Genomic DNA, 24788 nt, shown 5'->3' with positions numbered 1-24788 from the left:
AGTCATGGAGTGCTCCTGGTAGAGAGCTGACAATCAGCGAACGATAGCAGCTAAATAACAGGCAGAATGATAATTCCTAAAATTCTTGCCCCCCACGGACCCGTTCCTGCTCCCTTCACAGAAGTCCTGATAACTAAAATAACATCTGTATAACACGCTGTATCTCCAAGCATGGTTTTCTTTGCTGTAGATGATTTCACGAAGCTCGAGGACAGCGGATTGCTGTTCTGTGGCTGCTTTTTACGCACGGTTTGGTTGCATAAACACACAATTAGTTACCATTCAAAAATGAACCGGACTGCAAATTGGTAAAATGTATTTAGCCACGGGGAATTTACACTTGAATGCTGTGATTCTGTGTGTTCGTAGAAAGAAAGACTAAAGACTTAAATATGCTGTTCAGTGCCACACTAATGTTTTAATATGATGGATGAACCACGAGTGAATTATCTAGACGTGCAAAAAGATTTACGTCACATTGCTGTTTCATTTCATTTGGGGTTTTTGTTGTTGTTGTTGTTGTTGTTGTTGTTTTTCTTTTTCTTTTACTTTAAAATACAACGAAACAGAGAACTTACTTTGCTGGCTTATGAGTCCCGGCCGGTGCCGACCACCGTTTTTTCCTACTTCTGTGTTTCCGGCATTCCCCGATCAGACTCACACACAAAACTAGAAGCAGGACCCTGGTGTAACGCGGCATGATGAGTTAGAAGTCCAGCTGAGAGTCGATTAGCGACGTTTTCCTTCCACGCGCAGCACCCTCCGTGAGCCGTACCATGTTTCTGTCTAAAGCAGGAAGACAATCGAGCTTGAGTCTAGAGACTGTGGTGAAGGAGTGCGCCAGTTGCTTCGCAGAGAGAGACTGATGGTGAAGACTGAAAAGCGCCGTGATTGGTCATCAAACTCCAGAGGTGCTTTTCGTGGATAGGAGCGCGCAGCTTCAGGACCACATGTAGCGTCACATGAAATAATCAAATATATAAACAAGCACATAAACATAATGAACGCCTGACGAGCTGGGAGTGATCGTTGTATTAATATTAAAAAAAAAATAACAATGAAAAACAATATTTGCGAGCTACACTCCTTAGATTAATTCCAGTCAGCTGTATGTATGACTGTCCGGCATTTGCGATATCATTTTCAGTTTACAATAGGAGATATATACATTATAAAATCAGAGGTTTCGCCAAAATCCTCTACTGTCAGTCAGGACATGATTCTCTACAGTAAATTTCTTCCCAGATAATCTGACGTCAACTCAGCACCAAATTTTCGAGCAGTCTTTGTGGGTGTTGAGGACGATGTGCTCTTAAATGATTAGAATGCATTATCCTATCAAGTGTTTGGAGAAACAAACAGATGATGATTTTCTTTAAGCCCGCCCGGGTTCACTACTGCTGCTGCTACTGCTACTTGGCAAGAGTAGATTTTACAATTAGGCAATAAAAACAAGCACAGTAAAAATGGAGGCTGTCCTCCTTAAACAACTTTTGATGTTGTTCAAATGTGAAAAAGAAAAGCCTACAAAAGTCCATGATAGCAGGAGTTGGACCCAAAAACACATTGAATAAAATCAGGATAGTACAGCTGTTTATTCTAACATTGGTATCTGTATTTTTAATTTTCATATGTTGACAGAAATTTGAACAGTCTCTGTAATTACTTTTACATCTTTATATGACAAGGTTTGATAAGGTTGTATGAAGGCTCGAGGAAGGGGATGCAACACTGTGAAAGAAATACTGTATGTAATACTGAAAGAAATGATTCAACACTGGACATCTCTCGGGCAAAGAGAGCCGAGTTTGCAGTATACCATTGTGGAAGAAGCTTCTCCGATGAGAGGTGAAACGTGCGGTCGCTTTTCTTTCCAAGCTCCTTAGACTACGATGACCTGGATGACCGAGAACCGTCACAGACACAGTGTTGAACATAGAGGAGTTCAATTTACCCTTTTGTAATTCCTTACCTTAACACCAAGCGTTTCATATTTTATACATGACTTTGGCATCCTCAGTGTGATTTTTTTCCCCTTAAAAATAAAAATTGCACTCTAGCTCAGGGGGCGATCACGTGCCATATGGATGAGAGCGGCCGGTCCACCGGTTCAAGTCCGACCCTTTCCCCTTCTCTCTCTGTCGTTTCTTCCCTGTGTCTATCAAATAAAGCTGGAAAAAAAAAGTAAATTTTCTGAAAGTAATCATGGCCTGTCATTTCTCTTTACTTAGCTGATTGGTTCTTTCTGATTTTAATCTATAACATACTTTGACCATCATCATGGCATGCATCATAGCTTCACTACAAAAACAGCATCAATTCAATGTCTTTAGAAGACTAAAAACTAGATATCTGATATGTCCTTTGATCATTCACTGTGGAAAACTTCAAAAAGTGGATATTGGGTGAGCTTTTAAAAGGTGTGGGTGGCTTTACTGTACACTTTGATAGTCATCTGGCTTTAATTTTTTCTGTGTAAAAATAATGTTCATAAAATAATGCCATTTTAATTCTTAAATGTAGGGTATGGCTATCGAATGAAAAAACAAACTTGGTGTTGACGTGTTTTGAATGAAGCATTTAGACACGTTGCATTGATCAAACAACTTTGTCCTGAAGGCCCTGATTCGTTTTTAATCAAAATCTTGCAATTTGAGCATGAAGAGCCTGAAAAGCAAGATAATATGCCCAAAGGAAACTGTAACAAGTTTAACAGGCAGTGAAACAATGAGAGAGCATCTATTGATTGTCACACATTCTGGGATCCAGGCCCTGCACACAACTGCAAGAGGTCAACTTGATCATCAGAGTTTGACTTGATGCATGCTCGATCATTCAGGTAAGAAAATCCCAAAAGGTTGATTCTGTTGAATCTGTTGATTCTTCAGTCTCAGCTACTGCAGGTTTCCCCAACCTTATGAACAGTACATTTGCACAATAACTGAAACTAGCCCCCTGATGAACAATGGGCTGTGAGGGGCTAAATAAGGTAATAAATAAGGAAAAGACAGAATAAAACTTGGCACATGGCAAACACATTCCTTCATCTGAAATTGATTTATTTTCTGTTTATATCCAAGTACAAGAGCTATGGGAATAAAGACAGAGGAGACTGTCATAAAGAAATTCTGACAAAATGCACACTGATAAAAAAAATAATAAAATCTTGAATGTCTACATGTAATACCTGGACATATGCAGGTATCCGATGCTGCTTGAAGAAGAAAAAGACTACAGAGGCAAATTTGTTCCTGTAGACTGTTGCAACTTCCTTTGACCTATCTGTATGCAGCCAAGACGTTCTACGTATCAGAAAGCTGTCACCTTTGATGTGCAAAGAATACATTTAAATTGCTTCCATGTTCCTCTGAGTGTCACGAGACTGATAAAATTCTAAATCTAAGTTGAATCAAAAAGGGTAAATACTAAATGCTTGAGACAGTTTCTGAGTCTAAAAACTGGGAAAAATAACTTCAGAGAATGCAAGGCAAACAAAAAATGAATGCAAAGACATGTGCTATGAACACCATGAAACAGCTGGGGTGACAGAAGTACCGAAAGAGGAAAGATACTGAAACAAATGGAATTACAAATCCACAGAAAAGCGAGTTTGTGTTGGAAACAAAGTGTGATGTTGGTGTGATAGGTGAAGAGTCCAGGCAGTTATACTTGTGTTGGAAGTAAGCACTTGGTTGCACGTTTGGCAGACGTTTATGAAGACACTGTCTTGTTTGAGCAAGTAATCCTTAAAATGACATCATCAATAAACATTGCTATGGTAATAAGATTAACAAAGCTGTCTACCCTGATCATGTTCTTCAGTAAACATGCATTTAGCTGATACTGGATCAGTCACACAGGATTACTAGGAAGCTTTACACTCCAGGCTCTATTTTGGTGGCAGCACAACATATAACAAATGCTTCAGCACAAAGCAGGTAGCGTTCTGATGGAAATGTGTCTTAAATGTTTCTGTGTACAAGACATTAGACACTTCAGCCACTAAAAGACCTTTGACCCCTTAACATCTAGTATATCATATTTCCCAGATTGTTCAACAAATTTTCGGACAATTCTTTTAGGCTTTAAAGGGTTAAAGTTTAGTGGAAAAGAAAGCATAATCCTAAACCTCACTTTGAAAGGATTCATCAATTTTTAACCCCATTTCCAAAAAAGTAACAATTAATTTAAACCCTATATTTAAATGAAAATAGTACAAAGACAACATCCAATGATGACAGTGAAGAAACATAACACTCGAGGCTTTTACTATGGAGCTATAGTGCTATGACAACTTGTGAAGAATGTGGTTTACCATTGTTGTGCTGAATAATTAATATTGTGATTGACTTAAAATACTTACTGAAAGCAAGTGTTGCTAATTTCTACACATGCCTTCACCAATTCTGGTGCACATTACCAAAATCCTGTGCACTAGTGTGCAATACAAGCACAAGTTCCTCTGCCTTTAGTTATATACCTGAACTTTTACTGCAGATATCCTTTCTAATATTTACTATTTGGTTGTTTTGTTTAGTATTTTCTTGCTGGAATATGCAGTACCTTAGCTAAGGGTTATCATCTTATCAGTAGCACAAGTTGCTAACAAAATCTTTAGATGCACTGATAATTCAGTATTAATTGGATCTTCACAGACAACTTTGTATAAGATGAGTATAAATGTATTGTATTTGGGGGAAATCAAGAAAAAAATCTCAGTTTAAACATTTTAAATACTCTTTTTGTATTCTTTTCAAATAAATACACAGACAAAAATGACAGTGATTATAGCACAGGATATCGGTACAGGTATCTGTAAAAGACACTATACCTATAAAGGAATAGACTGCGTTATAGTCCACTCTTTTTAACCTAAAGCTCTGTTGTACTGTATTTAGATTAATTTATGAAATTTAGTTTTTTAATATTTGTCTTGGTCCTTGTTTGAACTACTGATGTTTTACAGTGTACGGAAAGCTTCTACATCAGTCTATTAAATCCCCACAGTCACCTAAAAGTAGCAGGACACACGGTGATGCAGCTGCAGCTTCTGCTATTCAGATTGGTCTGAATGCCCCCGTGCAATTAAAACAATTGTCCACATTAACTTTGTGCTTGTTGTTAGCCTTAAACCATTAAAACAGAGCCCTGTGCACTGTGACCAAGCTGACCTTGCAGGAAGATAAAACACATGATAAAGTCATAATAGCACATGTAATTTGTGCAGATGCTTTCTTGATCAAATAATTAGTATGAGACAACAACTGCCCCTGATCCTATGTTGTTGTCATTTTACGTTACTCTGTTATTTCAATATTGGAAACAGTCAGCAGCTGTAAGACAATTTCTATGGAAGGGGACATGTTGTGTGTGTGTGGTTTAACAGGTCACAAACAATGAAGTTTCCCATTCACAAAAATTCAAGATGCTCTGGAAAGTAAAATTCACATTAAATTAAAGACACCCTGGAGGTGTTCTAGCGATTAGAGGAATGAAAGTTCCCCCTAAGTGGAGGCTGAACCCTCTGTGGACAGGCAGAGAGGACAGCTGTAGTCACTGTTAGCCACTGCCTCACCTCTGGTTCTGCTTTAGCTAATTAAAGTTCTGTGGAGTTGGTAGTACGAGCGGTTGACTCAGGAGGAAGGTCACAAATCATAGTCAAACTTGTACTCATGTGCAAGGTAGATCCTGCGGAAGATGAGTGCAGCCAAAGCCAGAGTGAGCACCACAATGAGAACTGCAGAGCCTGTGTGGCTTTCATCCTGAGGCTGATGAATTGGTGTGAAAACTGCTCTGCTGGCTGCTGACTCTCTTTGGGTCTGTTGGGCGCGACGTTGCCTGGGGCTGAGAGGACGATCGGAACTTGTGGAGGTTGTAGGTGTCTGAAGTGCTTCCGCTCTTGTGGACTGAGAAGCCTCTACCTGTGGAAGAGGATCTCAGTGTAAGCATCACTAAGACAAGGACATTAGTCATCTCATTAGTTACATTTTTGGCTGTTTGGCTGTTTCCTCAGTAAATGTCTGAAACTCACTTATTTTATAGACTTTTTCTACTAAGCTTTTAAGCTTTTGTTCTTCTGTCTTTAAAATGCTTTGAACCACTTTTAGGAGCTAAATTTTGCCTGTCCTTTAGGTCAAGCAGCTTTGGTCGGTCGCAGCAGCAGACTACAATGTTAAAAATGAATGTTTGAAATAATACACTAAGGACAGTACAGTGACACAGCAGTTAGCACTATCGCCTCACAGCAAGAAGGGTTTGAATGGGTTGAAATACACTGGCCACGGGCTTTTTCTCTGAGACATGCAGTCAATAGGGTGAATCTAAATTGCCAATAGGTGTGAATGTGAGTGCGAATGGTTGTCTGTCTTTCTGCGTTGGCCTTGACAAAGACTGGTGACCTGGTTGATCTGTTCCGTCCTTCATCCTGTCTTCTTTCTCTCACCCCAACCGGTCGCGGCAGATGGCCCCGCCCCTCCCTGAGCCTGGTTCTGTCGGAGGTTTCTTCCTGTTAAAAGGGAGTTTTTCCTTCCCACTGTCGCCAAAGTGCTTGCTCATAGGGGGTCATCTGATTGTTGGGTTTCTCTCTGTATGTATTATTATAGGGTCTACCTTACAATATAAAGCACATCGAGGTGACTGTAGTTGTGATGGGCACTGTATAAATTTACAAGGAGCTTTTAAAATGCTTTCCAGTTAGGGACATGGGAGAGTGCACAGTAGACACCTACACATGTATGCACCTAAACACACAAATATGACAAAGACCAAAGCAGAAATGTTATTAGTTTACACAGAACTAAAGCAGCTTTAGGTGTGCTGTAATTTCCTGTTAATAACCTAGTGACTTTAATCGCCAAGTTGCTTTATTTTGTACGCACACTTTTTAAGACAGCCAATCACACAGGACAGCAGATGCCATTAAAACGGATTCATGCTGATTATATCAGACAAGGACATCATCACGAAATGTGAACAGCAGGACAGCTTGGACATGACTGCTGCTTAAATTAATTTATGAGCTTCAAGCTGATTACTGCTATATAGAATTCAGCTGTCTAGCAGGAAAAAAAATTAAACTGAGAACAATAACATCTAGAGTTTGGCTACAATGAACACAAAAAATTATCTTCTATTATGATAAACTAAATATGTGCTGATATTATAAATTATACATTTGTAAAGGAAAAAAATTAACAGCATTTTGAAGCAAATCTTAGATTGTATTGAGTAGAATTGTAGTAGATCAATATACACTAACAGAAAAGTTTTAGAACACGCCAATTTTTTAATTTTGTATTGACAATTACGCAGTTTTATTCTCATTGCACATTGAAATGAAAACATAGTACAAATAAGCAATTAGAGTTAAATAAGAAATCATGGAATCAATTTATAGACCAAAATGTATTCTAAACTTTTGACTCATCAAAGTAGTCCCCTTTGGAAGATATAAGAGCTGAACACACCTGTGGCATTAATATTCTTCACAAAGTTCTTCTCATATCTGTTGCTGAAGTTCCCATAAACGTGCGGCACTTGTAGGTTACTTTGCTTTCACTGTTCTGTCCAGTTCATCCCAAACCAGGGTTTAAGTCTGGAGACTGTGCTGGCTACTCCGTGTTTTTAAGCTTACCATCTTGTTCTTGTTTACTGAGGTAGGTCTGACATAGCTTGGACTTATATTTTGGGTCCTTGTCTTGCTGTAGGATGGAATCCTGATCAACTAGGCACATACCAGAGGGTATTACATGGCGCTGCAGAACGCAGTGGTAGCTGTTTTGGTTCAGGGTGCCTCTCACTCTGAATAAATCACCAACCCTGGATCAAGCAAAACAGCCCCAGACATCACACTTCCTCCTCCATGCTGAAACTACATGGTTTAGCAAAAAGGAAATTTTGAAGCGTAATCCTACATTAGAGATAGTGTCTGTCTCCTGAATCCAAACTGGAAGCTGGTTCCATAGAAGACAGGCCTGAAAACTGAAGGCTCTCCCTCCCATTCTACTTTCAAATACTGTAGGCACAACAAGTAAGCCTGCAGTGTGAGAGCCAAGTGCTCTAGTGGGGTGATATAGTGCTATAAAGGTCATTTAGATAAGATGAGGCCTGATTATTTAAGACCTTGTATGTGAGGAGCAGGATTTTGAATTCAATTCTGGATTTAACAGGAAGCCAATGAAGGGAAGCCAAAACAGGAGAAATCTGCTCTCTCTTTCTAGTCCCTGTCAGGACTCTTGCTGCAGCATTTTGGATTAACTGAAGGCTTTTCAGGGAGTTTTTGGACATCCTGATAATAATGAATTACAGTCGTCCAGCCTGGAAGTAATAAATGCATCAGCTAGTTTTTCAGCGTCACTCTGAGACAGGACATTTCTAATTTTAGAGATCTTGCACAAATGGAAGAAAGCAGTCTTACATATTTGTTTAATATGTGCGTTGAAGGACATATTGTAGTCAAAAACACTCCAAGATTGCTCACAGTGGGCTACTTTCAGTCATTGTTCAAAGGTACTGTAAGGTTGGGGAAACCTGCAGTCAGCTGAGACTGAAGAAGTCACCTGGATGAGTGGCAAAACGTTTCTCCCACTGAATACGCTACATCCAGATGAACAGAATCAAGTTTTAGGGATTTCCTTGCCTGGATGATTGAGCATGCATCAAGATGCTATAGTTAACAGTTTAACTACTGCCAGCTTGAAGACCTGGAGTACGTAGCCAATTAATAGGTTGATTACATTAAAGACTGAAGCACTAATTAATGTTAGAACATTTTTTGAGCAGGAATGGGATCTAAAAGAAATGATGATGGCTGGGAGGGAGTAATTCCCTGAGTTAACTCAGAAAGATCAATTGGAGAAAAAGACTAAATGAATATTAATGGTACTGAAAGTAGTTGTACATAATGTTATCTCTGTGAGATTATTATGAGTCCTTTTTTCTCTAATGGTAAAAATTTTATTTGTGAAGAAGTTCATGAAGTCATTACTAGTTAACGTTAAAGGAATGGTTGATTCAACAGAGCTCTGACTTTTTGACAGCCTGGCTACAGTGCTGAAGAGAAACCTAGGGTTGTTCTTATTTTCTTCAATCAGTGATGAATAGTAAGATGTTCTAGCTTTATGGAGGGCTTTCTTATAAAGCAACAAACTATTTCTCCAGGCTAAATGATGATCTGCCAGATTTGTGACACGCCATTTCCTCTCCAGCCTACAAGTTGAACAAGAACAAGATGGCGCCGAGTATGGCAGCCTTGTCGCGAGCTCCCCCAAGCAACAGCTTTTTTCTGTGTTTAATTTTACTTTTCCTTCATTTTTTCACGAGCAGCACTTGTCTCCTTGTGTACGACCGACAAACCTTACTGGACATAAAAGACGGTCTTTCTTATAACTTTCCGGAGTTCAAGTTTTGCAACACGGACGCTCCGTTTGCAGACCCCCCATTCATCTCACCTGAGACGCCTTTGTTCTCTGGCCCTGGAGGCCGCAAACGCAGACGCAGAGGGAGAAGATCTGGCGTTCTGGTTCGACTGAGACGGCGCACTAACAGACCACCGTTACCCAGTTTATTACTGGCTAATGTGCAGTCTCTGGAGAACAAGCTGTGCGAGCTTCGGGCACGGATCTCATTCCAGCGAGAGATGCGGGACTGCTGCGTGATCTGCCTCACAGAAACCTGGCTATCAGACAAGGTACCGGACTCCGGAATACAACTACCGGGGTTCTCCGTGCACCGCGCGGACAGGTCACAGGATCTTACTGGGAAAAGCAGAGGCGGTGGTGTGTGTTTCATGATCAACAACAGCTGGTGTGATTATGCGAACGTGCACCCGGTCAAATCCTTCTGCTCACCGGACCTGGAGTACCTGATGATTAAGTGCCGGCCATTCTGGCTACCGAGGGAATTTACAGCAGTGATTATTACGGCTATTTACATTCCCCCACAAGCCGAAACTGACCGTGCACTCAGGGAACTGTACAGCGCGATCAGCAGCAAGGAAACCGCACACCCAGAGGCGGCGTTTATCACAGCCGGAGACTTTAATAAGGGAAACCTGAAGAAAGTCTCACCCAAACTCCACCAACACATCCATTTTAACACTCGTGGAGATCGGCTACTCGACCACTGCTACACCTCTTTCCGGGATGTGTACAAAGCCCTCCCCCGCGCCCCATTCGGCCAATCAGATCACCGCTCCATCCTGCTCCTGCCCGCCTACAGGCAGAAGCTGAAACAGGAAGCTCCAACCCGGAGGGCGGTGCACTGTTGGACGGACCATTCGGAGTCTGCGCTGCGGGACTGTTTTGATCACGCGGACTGGGAAATGTTTCACGTGGCTGCTAGGGACATTGATGAATACACAGACTCAGTCTGTGGATTTATCAGGAAATGCGTGGAAGATGTCGTCCCATCCAGAACAGTTAAATCCTTCCCAAATCAAAAACCCTGGATTAACGGAGATGTTCGCGCGGCACTGGCGGCACGGAGCACCGCCTTTGCCTCCGCGAACACATCGGACTACAAACACGCACATTACCAACTCCGGAAGACGATCAAAGCAGCCAAACGTGAGTACAGGGACAGGGTGGAGCAACAGTTTGACAACCCTCGGAGTATGTGGCAGGGACTAAACACGATCACAGACTTTAGAGGGAAAACCAGCACACCGCAGACCACGGCCTCTCTGTGTGAGGATCTAAACGTATTCTACGCTAGATTCGACACAGCGAACACCATGAGACCGGACAGTGTGCGCACCGCGGATGACGTCAGTGCGCACACTGTGTCTGAGGAGGATGTGCGGAAGTGCTTCAGGAAGGTGAACGCGCGCAAAGCTACTGGTCCGGACGGGATTCCCGGCCGCGTCCTCAAGTCATGCGCGGCTCAGCTGGCTGGAGTGTTCACGCACATCTTCAACCTTTCCCTCTCTCTGTCTGTAGTCCCAGCCTGCTTCAAAATGGCCACCATCGTCCCTGTACCCAAATCCTCCACCATCTCCTCATTGAACGACTGGCGACCTGTAGCCCTGACCCCCATCGTAAGCAAATGCTTCGAGAAGCTGGTCAGGGACTTCATCTGCTCTGCACTACCCGACTCACTGGACTTTTTACAGTTCGCATACTGCCACAACAGGTCCACTGATGATGCCATAGCCCTGACACTACATACTGCCCTGTCACACCTGGAGAAGAGAGACACGTATGTGAGAATGCTGTTTGTAGATTACAGCTCAGCATTCAATACCATCGTTCCCTCGAAGCTGGACAGGAAACTGCAGGATCTAGGACTGAGCAGCTCCCTCTGCAGCTGGATCCTTAGCTTCCTGTCTGACAGACGCCAGGTGGTCAGACTGGGCAGCATCACCTCATCCCCCGTCACACTGAACACTGGTGCTCCACAGGGGTGTGTACTGAGCCCTCTCCTGTACTCACTCTACACCTACGACTGCACGGCCACTAACAACTCCAACATCATTGTGAAGTTTGCGGACGACACTACAGTGGTGGGTCTTATCACCAACAGTGATGAGACGGCTTACAGGGAGGAGGTCAGCGCCCTGACCCACTGGTGTCAAGACAACCATCTCACCCTCAACGTCGCAAAGACAAAGGAGTTGATAGTGGACTTCCGGAGGTGCAGAAGTACACACCCCCATCACCATCAACGGCGCTGCTGTGGAGAGAGTGAGCAGCTTCCGGTTCCTTGGCGTACACCTGGCTGAGGATCTTACGTGGTCAGTACACACAAACAAAACAGTGAAGAAGGCGCAGCAGCGCCTCTTCTTTCTCAGGAGACTGAAAAGATTCGGCATGAGCCCCCGCATCCTCAGGACCTTCTATCGCTGTGCCATTGAGAGCATCCTCACTGGATGCATCACCACCTGGTATGGCAACAGCACCGCCTACAACTGCAAAGCTCTCCAGCGAGTAGTGCGGTGCTCTGAACGGATAATTGGAGGTGAGCTTCCCTCCCTCCAAGACATCTTTTTTTTTTTTTTTTTAATAAATAGGACAGGGGGAATGAATGAGAGAGAGAGGGGGAGAGAAAGAAAGAAAACCCAAGGGGAGAAGAGACGGTGAGAAGGGGGGGGAAGAGAGACAAAAAAAAAAAAAAAAAACTCCTGGGTCACCTGTATGGAGAAAAAACAAACAAACAAACAAACAAACAAACAGAGGAGACAGCAAACAACAAAGAGCAACATAATAATAGAGAAAGCAAAGCACCATCACAATAAACTAGCTAGTCATAGATATCAGTATTTACTAAGTAATAAACGATATTGTGCAGCACGCAAGATAGACAGCGCACAGTGTGCTTTGAGGCAGCAGCCAAGAAAGCTTTAGTCCGCGTCTGTGAATACCCATGTGTGCATACCTGTGTGGATCAGCATGCTTGCATTCCAAAGGTTTCTCCATGTAATGATCTGCTAGGGAGTGTGGGGGGGCCACAGCCCCGTCCTCCAGGGTGTGAAGCGGGTATGGAGGAGATCAAAACTCCAGACATCCAGAGGCCCCCAGAACACAAGAGACCATGGAAGACCAACAGAGGGGCAGCCGCGCCACTGTCCCAGTAAGAGCTGAGGAGAGTCCCAGATGAGGGCTCACTCAGCAGCCGCGGAGCAGAAGCCAGGGGGGGGTTGCAGTGACGCGCCCGTGAGCTCCGCCGGCCCCCAGCTGCGCCTGAGTGACCGAGCCCTAGGCCGAGAGGCCGGGGGCACCCCACCTCCAAAGGGGCCCGAGCGAGCCCCAGGCCCCAGGCCCCGACAAGCGGCCGCCAAGGAGTGAGCCGGTGTGTACCCGGACGCCCACCCCCAGACACAGAGAACCACCAACACACCGACACCTGAGGGAGTCCGCCATCGGCAGGGGAAGTGGTGGTGGGTGGAGATAGGCCTCCAAACCTTGGAGGGCCTGAGGTGTCCCCAGAGAGGTGGCATCTGATACCCAACCTGACATATAGACACAGACATACAGGCACACACAGACACAAACATCCATTCCCACCCTCATGCTCTCATATGCACTCACTCCACACTCAACCAACGTGGAGACAGACATAAAGAGACGCTGTACACACAATCACACTCCCCAAGCGTACCCTACAAACCGGGTCTAGGTACCCTTGCCCCTGGAGGGGGGAATTGCACCCAGACCCAGGTGGTGTTACCCTTTTCCCTGCGGTGGGGAGAGGCAGACCACCCCGACTCCGCAGCAGCAGGGAGGCCCCACACCCCAGACCGCAGTCGGACGGCCAACTCCTCCTACTAGCCCCCCCGCTCCAGCAGGCCGCAGAGAATGGGGGTGGGAGAAGACTCCAAATAGATAGAAGGTCCCGCATCCTCAGGACCTTCTATCGCTGTGCCATTGAGAGCATCCTCACTGGATGCATCACCACCTGGTATGGCAACAGCACCGCCTACAACTGCAAAGCTCTCCAGCGAGTAGTGCGGTGCTCTGAACGGATAATTGGAGGTGAGCTTCCCTCCCTCCAAGACATCTACAGGAAGCGGTGCCTGAGGAAAGCGGGGAGGATCATCAAGGACTCCAGTCACCCCAGCCATAAACTGTTCAGACTGCTTCCATCAGGAAGGAGGTTCTGCAGCATCCGGTCCCGTACCAGCAGACTGAGAGACAGCTTTTTCCATCAGGCCATCAGACTGCTGAACACGTCATAGACACCTCAGCTTCACTACTGGAACTTTAACATTATGCACTCCATACTGTACAGTAATGCCACTGTTTTGCACATGTCTCACTCTGTATATTTTATTTTATATATTTTATTTATTGTTTACTCTATTTAATTTGTAAAATATGTGTACACACACACACACACACACACACACACACACACACGTAGAAAAATATTTAGTATACACATCCAGAAGTACATATATTTATTAGTTTCAGATGTAGCCATTCTTGTATTTTTTGTTTACATTATTGTATTTTGCACAACTCTGTTGCTTGTGAAGCTCGCACACAAGAATTTCACTCACATGTGCTGTACCAATGTACCTGCACATGTGATGTGACAATAAAAGTGATTTGATTTGATTTGAAGTCATCACCTTTAAGGTGCGCGTTAGAGAGTTATACCAGAGAGTTGAAAGTAGTTTTAATTTGAGGCTCTCTTTTTCACAGGAGCTACAGTATCCAGAGTCATATGCAGTGAAGAAATAAAATTATTAACAAGATAATCGACCTCTGTTGGACTAACGTTCAAGTAACCGTGCTGCACATGTCATTGTAGAAGACAGTGGATGAATTTATCCCCACTGCTGTGTAATAGGGCTGCTCGATTATGGCAAAAATGATAATCACGATTTTCACTGAAATTGAGATCTCGATTATTTGACGATATTTATTTAACCCTTACGACCTACTATAGAACCAAGTCCGCCAGAGCTTATATTATTTTTTTACATGTTATAGTGCCATTGGGAGCATTTCAAGTTGCTATACATCAATACAACTGTTATAGCCCATATTTTAATAATATGTATGCATTAAGTCCATAGTAACTACATTAATTGAAAAAAAGTGCAATAAACTACAAAAAAATTGAAAATCATTTTTGTTTTTTACATATATTTCTACTTGGAGAAATTTAAGAGGTTTGTCCCTCAAAACTTTAAATGCAAAAAATAGTTTACAACAACAGGAAATTTATTTTGAGTGTCTTCATAGTTTTATTTTGGAGATAAAGCAATTTTTATATAGTGCAGGAAAAACAAAAAAAAACAATCCTATGATTCAAATTTGCAAAGAAAACAGCAGGTGCATCAAAATAAACTATTTCCAGCAGTGCAATATGAGTTCTAAGCATCCCAGCAACTATTCAGAAAAGTCAAACATGACTTATAAAAACACCAGTATAGGTTTTTAAGGCCTACAAGTAAAAAAAACTACATGTTCCGCGAAGATGACGTCACTTCCGGTTTCTGGCAGGAAATGGTGGACATGCGATAGTTCGCGCTGACGTCTATTTCAATGTGGGAAGTGTTACGAACAGCTGATCAGATGGCAAAGCTGTTTCTGGAATATTATGTTTTTGTTCCTGCAAGCGCTTTTTATGCAATTTTTGCAAAGCTTTATGTGGAAGGAAACCGTGACCGAGGACAAGCTGATGGCATAAGATGTAAGTACAACTCCTCCGGTTTCATATGCAAAAAAATTATTGCGCTAGCTTAGCGGTTCCGGTTCTACAGGGATTTAAAAATAGTTACACAAAACAGAGCGTGCTGCTCTGACCGGTGTTCTGGGAATTTCTCCTACCCCGTAAACCGTCCTACCCGTAGTTCCTGAGCATGTGCGCGCATGCGCACAACACAAAAAGGGAAGCTAAGCGCATCCGGCTGTGATTTCACGCTACTCCATTGTCATATTTGCAGGAGAATAGGTAAGTAGTAAGTATTAGTACTTTTTATTGACGTTGATACTTGATTTTTTAAGCCTTTGTGATTGTTTGTCAATATTAAAGTGAAGTCGCTATCTGCTTTCTGCACAAAACTGTCGAATTTGCAGATTCGGTGAAGTCTGCTGTCAAGTTACCGGACACATGGTATTTGCACAACACTTTTGAGTCCGCAGCTTCGGTGTTTTAAGGCTATTTCGGTAATTTCGTTATTTAATAAGTTAAATTATTTGCATTGTCAACTGCACATATTGAAGCTCATAAGAAAATGTTTACTGACATTCGTAGATATGGAGAAGAAGTGGGAAGAGATTTACGCGTTCATTTCTGCGGGCTCCTACCCTTCAGGATATGACAAGGCTCAGAGGCAAAACCTCAGAAGATATGCCTCAAAATTCAAACAAAAGGGTCAGTAATTTACTGTTAATACTAACAACTCATATATGTGGTTAAATTAATTTCTAAATATATATTGTTTTACTGCAGATGGAGAACTCTTTGTTGGAACCAGAAGAGTAGTAAAAACCATGGATGATGCCAGGAAGATATTTCATGAGTTTCATTCATCTCCAATTGGAGGACACACTGGCACACACAAAACGCTTAATGCAGTGTGTTCCAGATTTTACTGGTTTGGTATGACAGTTGACATTAAAACATGGGTATGTATTAACTGTTTGTACTGTTGTTAAATAGTGTTTAAAATAAGCACATTTTTTGATATCAGTTAAAAATATAAATAAATATGGTTAATTAGTGATATTACAGTAATAACCCGTAGGCCTGGCAGAGATTTGAAGACACGCACACAAACTATTGTTGCTAAATAGTTTGTTCGTTAGAGAATATGTCATTAAGTGTTTTTGTTTTTTACAAATGAGAATGTTGAACATTTACGTGAACTCCATAAATATTTTTACCTTAAAGATTCAGGAATGTGACCAGTGTCAAAAAGTTGGGAAACCACTGACTGCTGTGCAACCGTTGCAGTGTATTCAGGTAAATATTATGCCCCGTTTACCCATCAAACTATGCTTGTAGCTCATATTCATAAAGGCAGGAGGGTTTGCCAACTAATTTTAACCATCAATGTTAATGTGTACATTATACAAATTGTTATTCAAATTATTAATTTGTCCTTGATAGGTGTCTGAAGTGTGGGAACTTATTGGTATAGATCTTACTGGACCTCTTCCTAAAACTTCAAGCGGCTTCCAGTATATACTTACTGCAACTGACTACTTTTCAAAATGGGTTGAAGCTTTCCCATTAAAAACGAAATCTGCATCTGAGGTAGCCCAGCACTTGTGCTCCATTATATATAGACATGGCTGCCCCAAAAGGATTTTGTCAGACCAAGGCAGAGAGTTTGTGAATGAAGTAAGTGTTAAATAATTTTCAGTTACATTTTTTAACTTTACTTCACTGGGGTCAAAGATTTTTTTTCTTGTGTGCTTGTATAAGCAGTATAACCTTGTCCTTATCTGTTGAAGCTCAACTCTGATCTTTGCAAGTTATTGCAAATTGAAAGAAGTGTCACAGCAGCATACCATCCACAGACGAATGGTCTAGATGAAAAGACCAATGACAACATAAAAAGGTATGCCTAATTTTTATCTATCAGTTTTTAATAACATTACTTATGTTATTCAAACTTAATTGTTACTTAATAATTTATTAATTTCTTTACTTCTAATTAAACTTTGTCTTACTTACTGTGTTTACATATTTCTATGCCTGCATTTAGAGCCCTCCGAAAACTGGTGAATGACCAGCAGAATAACTGGGATCTGTATCTAGAGCCCACCCTGTTTTCACTTCGGTCAAAAGTACACACCACAACAAAATACACACCTTTTTTTCTGATGTATGGAAGAGAGGCAGTATTTCCATCAGAAGTGCCTGTTCAAGTGCCGGTGAGTGTTTGTCAAATTCTTTCTATGTTAGAACTAAGAATTGAAACCATTTAAGAAAAAAACCCACTAATGTCTTTATGAATATGATATCATCTTGTTTTAATTGCTAATATCTACAAAATTTTAGATTTCCAACATCATTCTGCCAGACGACAAAAGGTACAGTGACTATGTACAGTCTGAAAGTGAAGCACAACATGCAGTTAAAGAAACTGCACAAGAAAACATTGCGAAGTCACAAGACAAGCAAAAGGTTGCATATGCCAAGCGGGCCCTGAAAAAGTACAAAATTGTTGTGTACAATGTAGGGGATCAAATTCTGCTTCTAAATATGAGGAAACGTGGGCGAAAAGGAGGAAGACTTGAACCGGATTTTTCAGGTCCCTACACAATTGATGACTTCAGTGGAAAATGTGTTAGACTGAAAAACACTGGAGGGAAATACTTTAAAAAGTCTATACAGTATTGACCACATTAAACCCTATAGAACAAGCCACCCTGTCCAAGTCTCAACTCCAGCTGAACCTGTTGAGAGTAGCCCATCTTCTGAGATGTGGCCTTGCAGTCCTCAGCATCAACATGAAGCGCTGCAAAATAACAGATCCTCGGTCATTCAGTTTGCACCAAAAATAGCTCAGGTAAAATCAGTCCAAGCACCAGAAGAGCTTGTACCAGTGACCCCCCAGAAACCCAGCACGCAAGAAAAAGGTGGCATAGCTAAAAATCTCATTCTGACCGGTTGGTCAATTGTTGCCTGTTTGGCTAGTCAGATGGATAGAATGTTTTATTTTTTTCTCCCCTCTTGCTAATTTTGACCTGTTGGTCCAATTTTGGCTAATTTCTGATTTACATAAAGCTACTCCCCTCTGGCATGTTTATGTTGTTGGCCCGTTGGCCCTTGTCTGCTTGTGGCCCGTTGGCCATTGACCGTGATTTTCAAATGGCAATTGTTATTACTAAAGAAACTTATCATATTTTGTTTTTTAGTGAAGTGGCTTTGGGCTGCAAAAGACACCGGGCGTGTGGAGGCAGTCGTTGGGCCATACAAATTGTATGACTCTTCTTTTCGCACACTGGAGGATAGTGGGTGGCTTTCTGATGAGGTAAGTGAAATAATCATTTTTGGTCCTAGTGGTGGTCTGTAAAAATAATCTTCTTTTAATCCAAACAGGTCATTGATGCATACCTGCACTGCCTCATTAAGAAACAAAAGGCAAGTAAGAACGTATGCCAGTTATTTCACAAAGGTATTTTATAAAATTTTGTAATCATTTAAAAAAAAAATAATAATAATAATAATCTTGCATTTTTTCAGAAACCCGTGTATCAGTTGTCTTGCGTTGTTGCAACCTCTCTGTTTTCTGGGAAGTTTAAATGTGTCAGCAAGGTAATGTAGATGTTATATTGGTTATATAGTGTATGTTATGTAAATAAATCTAAACCTTTATAAACTTAAAAATATTCCACAGATGTTGTTTCCGGCTGAGGACATTTGGTTGTGCCCACTGAACTCTGGTGCACACTGGATACTTGAGGGTCGCAGATGCCAACAGACTTAATAAACTGATCCGTAAGGCCAGCAATGTTGTGGGGATGGAGCTGGACTCCCTCAAGGTGGTGTCGGAGAGGCGGATGCTGTCCAAGATAAAGACAATGTTGGATAACACCTCCCACCCACTCCATGACATGCTGGTCAGTCACAGGAGCTCGTTCAGTGAGAGACTGAGATTACCGAAAAGCACCACTGAACGACACAGGAAATCATTCCTGCCTGTGGCCATCTCCCTGTACAACGCATCCACTTAACACACTGTTTACTGCTACAACTACACATGTTTCTTTTCCAAATATTTATTTATAAGTGACTTATGTATGTATGTATGTATATATTGTACTATTCTTAGTTAGCGTATTGTCTGTCTTGTCTTAATGTTGGTTTAAAATGGAGCACTGTAACAAAAAATAATTTCCCCCAGGGATCAATAAAGTATTCTGATTCTGATTCTGATACATGTTCACACCTCATGTGTTTTTTCTCTATTTTGTTTTACTGTTCTTTTTAGCAGCATATTCTTATTTTGAAAATGTTTACAATTGATTATGTTTACTTAAGTGAGTGTAATACACATATTCTACTAAATACAATTTTTATTTTAGGTTGTCAAAATCTCCTCACAATCTGTACTGCTGTTAGACCCTCTTGGAAATGAAGGTTGTTATGAAAGGAAAGTTATGCGTAACTGGAGGTATTCATCATTCATTAATTATCTGTTTTAGGTTGTTTGGTTTGTGGGGGGGTTTTTCTTTTTATTTAGAGCAAAATGCTGGCTACATTTTAAAAACTTGTTTTGTTTTTATTAGGAATTTTCTGAAGATGAAAGGAAAGGAAGAGTCCCGAGTGGATTGGAAAATGGAGACTCTGCCACACAACAAGCAGATGGACTCCAGCAGTTGTGGAGTTTTAGTGTTGAAGGTATTTAATAAGCAATTGTATTTAATGTATTAAACTAGAATTAAGTTAATCAATTGCAATTACTGTAACATATTTTACAGTTTGCCGAACACTACCTTCTGAGTGGAGAGGTTACTAGGGTGCTGTCCACTCCAGAAGCCATTGGGCTGCACCGCACTGAAATTGCTTGCGAACTGCTAGAACATCAAAGTAAGTTGAGTCATGTGCTTTTGTATTGCAATAGCACTTTCAGTTTTGTTTAAAACTGTTAGGTTTAATGTCAGTGTGTTTCTAGGTAATGCTGATGACTACTGTGTGGTTTGTTCCATGCTGGAAGCCGATCCAGACTCCAGTATGATTGAAATGGTAAAACAAACAAACCACAAATGCAATATACAGTGGCTTGCAATAGTATTCGGCCCCCTTGAACTTTTCCACATTTTGTCACATTACAGCCACAAACACAAATCAATTTTAATTGGAATTCCACGTGAAAGACCAATACAAAGTGGTGTACACGTGAGAAGTGGAACAACAATCATACATGATTCCAAACAATTTTTACAAATGAATAACTGAAAAGTGGGGTAATTATTCATCCCCCTGAGTCAATACTTTGTAGAATCACCTTTATCTGCAATTACAGCTGCCAGTCTTTTAGGGTCTGTCTCTACCAGCTAGAGACTGGTAGAGACATTGGTCTTTCATGTGGAATTCCAATAAAATTGATTCATGTTTGTGAATGCAATCTGACAAAATGTGGAAAAGTTCACGGGGGCCGAATACTTTTGCAAGCCACTGTAGTAATTATTTTCTCATCAAATTCATAATGTTGGTTAACACACTTACACCCCCCCCCCTTCTCCCTCTTCAGGTGCAGTGCGAGTTTTGTTCCAGATGGGCACATTTTGGATGTGCTCAATATGAGAGCAGCCTGGTCAAGTACCTGTGCGACAAATGTGCATAATTTGTACACTGTTTCTTTTTCAGTTCTTTCTCCCTGTGTTCTGTTGATCTATAATAAACGTCAAATATATGTATCTGTAAATATATTCAGTAAATATATACTGTAACTATAATGGAGTGAGTTCATTGTCAAAGTTTATATAGTCAGGTGTTCCAATCACTTCAGTGGTGACAGCTGTATAACTTAAGCACCTTGGCATGCAGACTGCTTCTACAAACAAGTGCCAAACCATGCTACCTTTGTTATTATAAAGTAGAAGCATACTCTGACAGGAAGAATTACGTGCCAAAACATGCTACCTTTGTTATTATAAAGTAGAAGCATACTCTGACAGGAAGAATTACGTGCCAAAACATGCTACCTTTGTTAATAAGAGCAAGAAGCATAATTCTGACGGGAAGAATTACGTGCCAAAACATGCTACCGTTGTTATTATAAAGTAGACGCATACTCTGACGGGAAGAATTACGTGCCAAAACATGCTACCTATGTGAATGTGACCTACAAGCACACTTTAATGGGTAAAAAAAAAAGTGTCAAACCGAACTGGCTTTATGAATATCAGCTACAAACATACTCTGATGGGCAAAGTTAAGTGGCAAACCGTCATACCTACTTAAATTTGTGCTGGAATTATTGTTTGGCAGCAGAAATGTGCATAAATTACATACAGTAGGACATTTTGCCAAAGTAGGGTGGTTTGTCAGAACACCGGCTTTAAAGGGTTAACAATAACAATGTATTGAATAATGACTTTAAAAAATAATATAAAATAGTGTGAGAAATACTGATAACAGTGCAAATGTTTGCAATATAAGAAATAAATGAAAAATGTAAACATCTATGTTTAGTGAACTTTGCAGTGTTGCTCTGTGGTGCAGCTACGACACCGTAGCAAAGTTTACACACTGTCTACTTGATCCACGTCTGACTCCGCGAACCCATAATGTTTCCAAACCACTGAAGTTTTTTTTTACCTCTTTTCAACCAACGGCAGTCACTCTCCTCTCCAAATAACTTCTGCTTAGCTTTCTGAGCTTCCCTCGGGTCCTCTTAATTGTTGTGACGTGTGTTCGAAACAAGAGGTGCGCTCGTTTTGCCACACGGAGCAGCGCGAGAGTAAAGCACGAGGGAGGTGCTAATAATCGGCTCAGTCACTTTTAATGATCGTTGAAAGCCCAGATCGTAATCGTGATTAAAATTCGATTAATTGAGCAGCCCTACTGTGTAATACATTATTATAAATTAAAATGTTATTAGGGAAAAAAAAAAATCAGACAAAAGGTTTTCAGGAAATGTTATTAAATACTCAGTTTCTCTGCTATATATCATAAAAAGATCTAGAAGTGTGATTAAAGTGGAGAGTGGGTTCTTCTACATTTTGATAAAAGCCAATTGAGTCTAATAATAGAATAAATGTTTTTAGCATCTACATGAATGTTAAAATCACCAACAGTAATTATTTTATCTGAGACGAGCACTAAATCAGATAACAAGTCTGAGAAATCAGACAGAAACTGTGTAAGGCCCAGGTGGACGATAGATGATCACAAATAAAACTGGTTTTCAACAGGCCTTCAAATATATTAAAACTCTGAGTCTGATTAATAAGCTGGAGTGCCGCCACACCGCCTCAGCCTGTGCTTCGAAGATTCGGAAAATTAGTATAACTCGTGGTTCATTTAAACTAACATAATCCTCCTCGTCTAACCAGGTTTCTGTAAAGCAGAAAAAAATCAATTTGTTATTAAATTTTTAATTAATGTACTAATTAATGGCCTGTTTAATAATCCACATTTTTGCTTTGGTCTTTGCTTGAGTCGTGCATACCATGTTGTTCTTTTTTTGTGATTTTTTCTTATGTTTAAATAGTTTTTTTGCATTTTTTTGTCTGGATGCATTGATGATGATCATTTATCATCATCATCAGCAGCATAGAGGCAGTGTGGAATGCCAGCCTGTCTGATTCTGCAGTTTTAACCCCCCCCCCCTCCCCAATTCTAGCAGCAGATGGTGAGTACTATTTTTGATATGTCCCTCCTTAGTTTATCCTAACGCAGCAGCACTGATCTAAGTTGACCCTCCACAGTACTCCTTCACACTCAGTCTCTGTGCTTCTGTGGGTAGCAGCTGGCACCAAAATCAATCCTCTTAGGCAACAAAGCTCACCCATATCACAACTTATGAAGAGAAGCCATGGTATCACAGGCTTTAAGCTACCATGACACATCTTCTACAATGTTAAACACGAGTGTCTAAAATGACACACTGGATGGACAGTACAGTGACACAGTGATTAGCACTATAACCTCACAGCAAGAAGTGTTTGAATGGGTTGAAGTTCACTATCTGGCCACGGGCCTTTTCTCAGAGACATGCAGTTAATGGGGAGAATCTAAATTACCTATAGGTGTGAATGTGCGTGCGCTGTCTTTCTGTGTTGGTCTTGACACAGACTGGTGATCTATTCAGGGTAGTACCCTGCCTCTCACCTTATAACAGCTGGGACAGCCCCTCCACAATGGATAAGTGGAATATGGATGAATTGCATGGCTAGATTACGTGAAAAACATGAATTATAACCTGACAGCTTTATGTGATGTTTTACGTAAATGTTAAAAATGGACTGGACTAAATACAAAAGTTGTTCTTGCAAACATTTGACAATACTTTTAATTATGAAACATGAGAATACATTTTAGCCGAAACTGAATTTTAAACTGACATTTTTTTTTTCAACTATACGATACTACTACTCTATATCAAATGTTTATATATATTATATTATTCTATATGTGATATGACATACTGGGAGAGATGGCACTGTTTTGTGCTGATGCCACAACCTGTGCTAATAGTGCAAATTATAGACAAAATGTATTTATTAAAACTATGACTTAAAATTTTGTACTTCCTTGGATAAACAACTGCTCCAGAACACACATGAAAGTTAGCAAATGAATGTAATGCAAAAAATAAATTAAAATGTGGTACTTGGAGCCAGTTTTATGCCGAAAATCTACTTTGTTATGTGTTCAATATAAGTTACAATGGAGTTTTACTCAGGTTAAAAGAATGATACCCTCTGTACAATCCCTATGGTAAATTGTTGTTTCACCTTCAAAGACTCCCAGTCATGGCAGTTTTTGGAATCACCTGCCAACAGTTATGGAAGATTGTGGGATCATAATGTAAAGCAATTTAAAGGGTGAAAAAGTCTTCAAAGGGAGTAAGACACTGGACACTGGTTAAACAAATCTCTTCATTTGGGCAGAGTGGGGCTGAAACTCATGTGAAGAAAACAAATCATCATTGTTTTATTTTTAGCAAGCACATGTCTGTGCTTGTCTGGTGGGAGGAATTAACAACAGGGAGAAGAGACAATTCAGAGGACTCAACTCTGTAAACATCTGGTTTCCTAGCCGACTTTATGCATGTATCATGCATGCAGAATAAAATAAAACAAAACCACTGGGATGGATAACTCTGTAGGTGGCGAGCTGGCTGCAGGTTATGTGCTGTCATGTGTAAAACAAGAGTGGTAAAAAAAAAAAAAAAAAAAAAGATACCTACCTGTTCGGCCTGGTCTTTTTCAGCTTCTTGGCTTGCAGAGGAGGGTCCCTGGGTGTGGGTTGAAGGTTCACTTTCTCCTCCTTCATTCTCACTAGATTCTCTGGATAAACTGGACTCTGCCTGCATAAACACAGTCAATTTATGTAATCTACACCATGCCTTGCGTGTTGTAATGGGGCCAGACCTCAAATCTATATATTCATCCTACATTCTTCCAGTAGCGGATTTTTAAAGGTCAAGCTGCTCATATTTAATTTTAATTCTCATCCTGCATAGTTCTCAAACAAAAGAAATGTAAAAATAAGGGGCATGCCTATTGCGCTACTGCAAAACATTGGTGAGAACTATCTTAATAGGTATTTGCTAAATTATGCACTGACTTTATAATCTTTGTAGTGGGATTATGTTAGCTTCCATTCCAATGTTCAATAATGAACGGTTAACACAATGAACAGTGCTTTTGGCC

The 24788-nt window shown here is 40.9% G+C and overlaps 3 protein-coding genes across 4 annotated transcripts in view; 1 reads left to right on the top strand and 2 right to left on the bottom strand.

Annotated features, from left to right (window-relative positions):
- Positions 1-830, bottom strand: part of LOC146558723 (gamma-aminobutyric acid receptor subunit rho-2-like) — a 28009-nt gene extending 27179 nt beyond the window's left edge. The window contains exon 1 of the mRNA XM_085246405.1: positions 579-830. Coding sequence (XP_085102531.1) covers positions 579-700 — 122 coding nt within the window. The 5' untranslated portion in view covers positions 701-830. The remainder of the gene's footprint in view (positions 1-578) is intronic.
- Positions 831-3038: 2208 nt separating this feature from the next.
- The window catches only part of ube2j1 (ubiquitin-conjugating enzyme E2, J1), a 43135-nt gene continuing 21385 nt past the window's right edge, over positions 3039-24788 (bottom strand). For both annotated transcript variants that reach the window (XM_085246126.1, XM_085246125.1), the window contains 2 exons: positions 24323-24442; positions 3039-5921 (listed from right to left, as the gene is read on the bottom strand). In XM_085246126.1, the coding sequence (XP_085102252.1) occupies positions 5646-5921; positions 24323-24442 (396 nt within the window). In that variant the 3' untranslated portion in view covers positions 3039-5645. The remainder of the gene's footprint in view (positions 5922-24322; positions 24443-24788) is intronic.
- On the top strand, positions 15715-20787 carry LOC146558722 (uncharacterized). The gene is made up of 7 exons (XM_085246128.1): positions 15715-15822; positions 15901-16050; positions 16342-16413; positions 19692-19803; positions 19884-19992; positions 20078-20148; positions 20657-20787. Exons 4-7 carry the CDS (start codon positions 19705-19707, stop codon positions 20747-20749), a joined length of 372 nt encoding a protein of 123 aa, XP_085102254.1. The 5' UTR covers positions 15715-15822; positions 15901-16050; positions 16342-16413; positions 19692-19704; the 3' UTR covers positions 20750-20787.

This window comes from Mchenga conophoros, linkage group LG15, assembly GCF_057382185.1.
Source record: "Mchenga conophoros isolate Kocher_MC1m ecotype Shallow Benthic linkage group LG15, M_conophoros_male_GT1.1, whole genome shotgun sequence".
NCBI classification, from domain to species: Eukaryota; Metazoa; Chordata; class Actinopteri; order Cichliformes; family Cichlidae; genus Mchenga; species Mchenga conophoros.
This window is presented reverse-complemented; position numbering and strand designations above follow the sequence as displayed.

Coding starts and splice junctions, on each gene's coding strand:
- LOC146558722 (XM_085246128.1), top strand. CDS start 19,705: ATGAAAGGAAAGGAAGAGTCCCGAGTGGATTGGAAAATGGAGACTCTG. Junction 19,804..19,883: donor GTGGAGTTTTAGTGTTGAAG/GTATTTAATAAG, acceptor CATATTTTACAG/TTTGCCGAACACTACCTTCT. Junction 19,993..20,077: donor CGAACTGCTAGAACATCAAA/GTAAGTTGAGTC, acceptor GTGTGTTTCTAG/GTAATGCTGATGACTACTGT.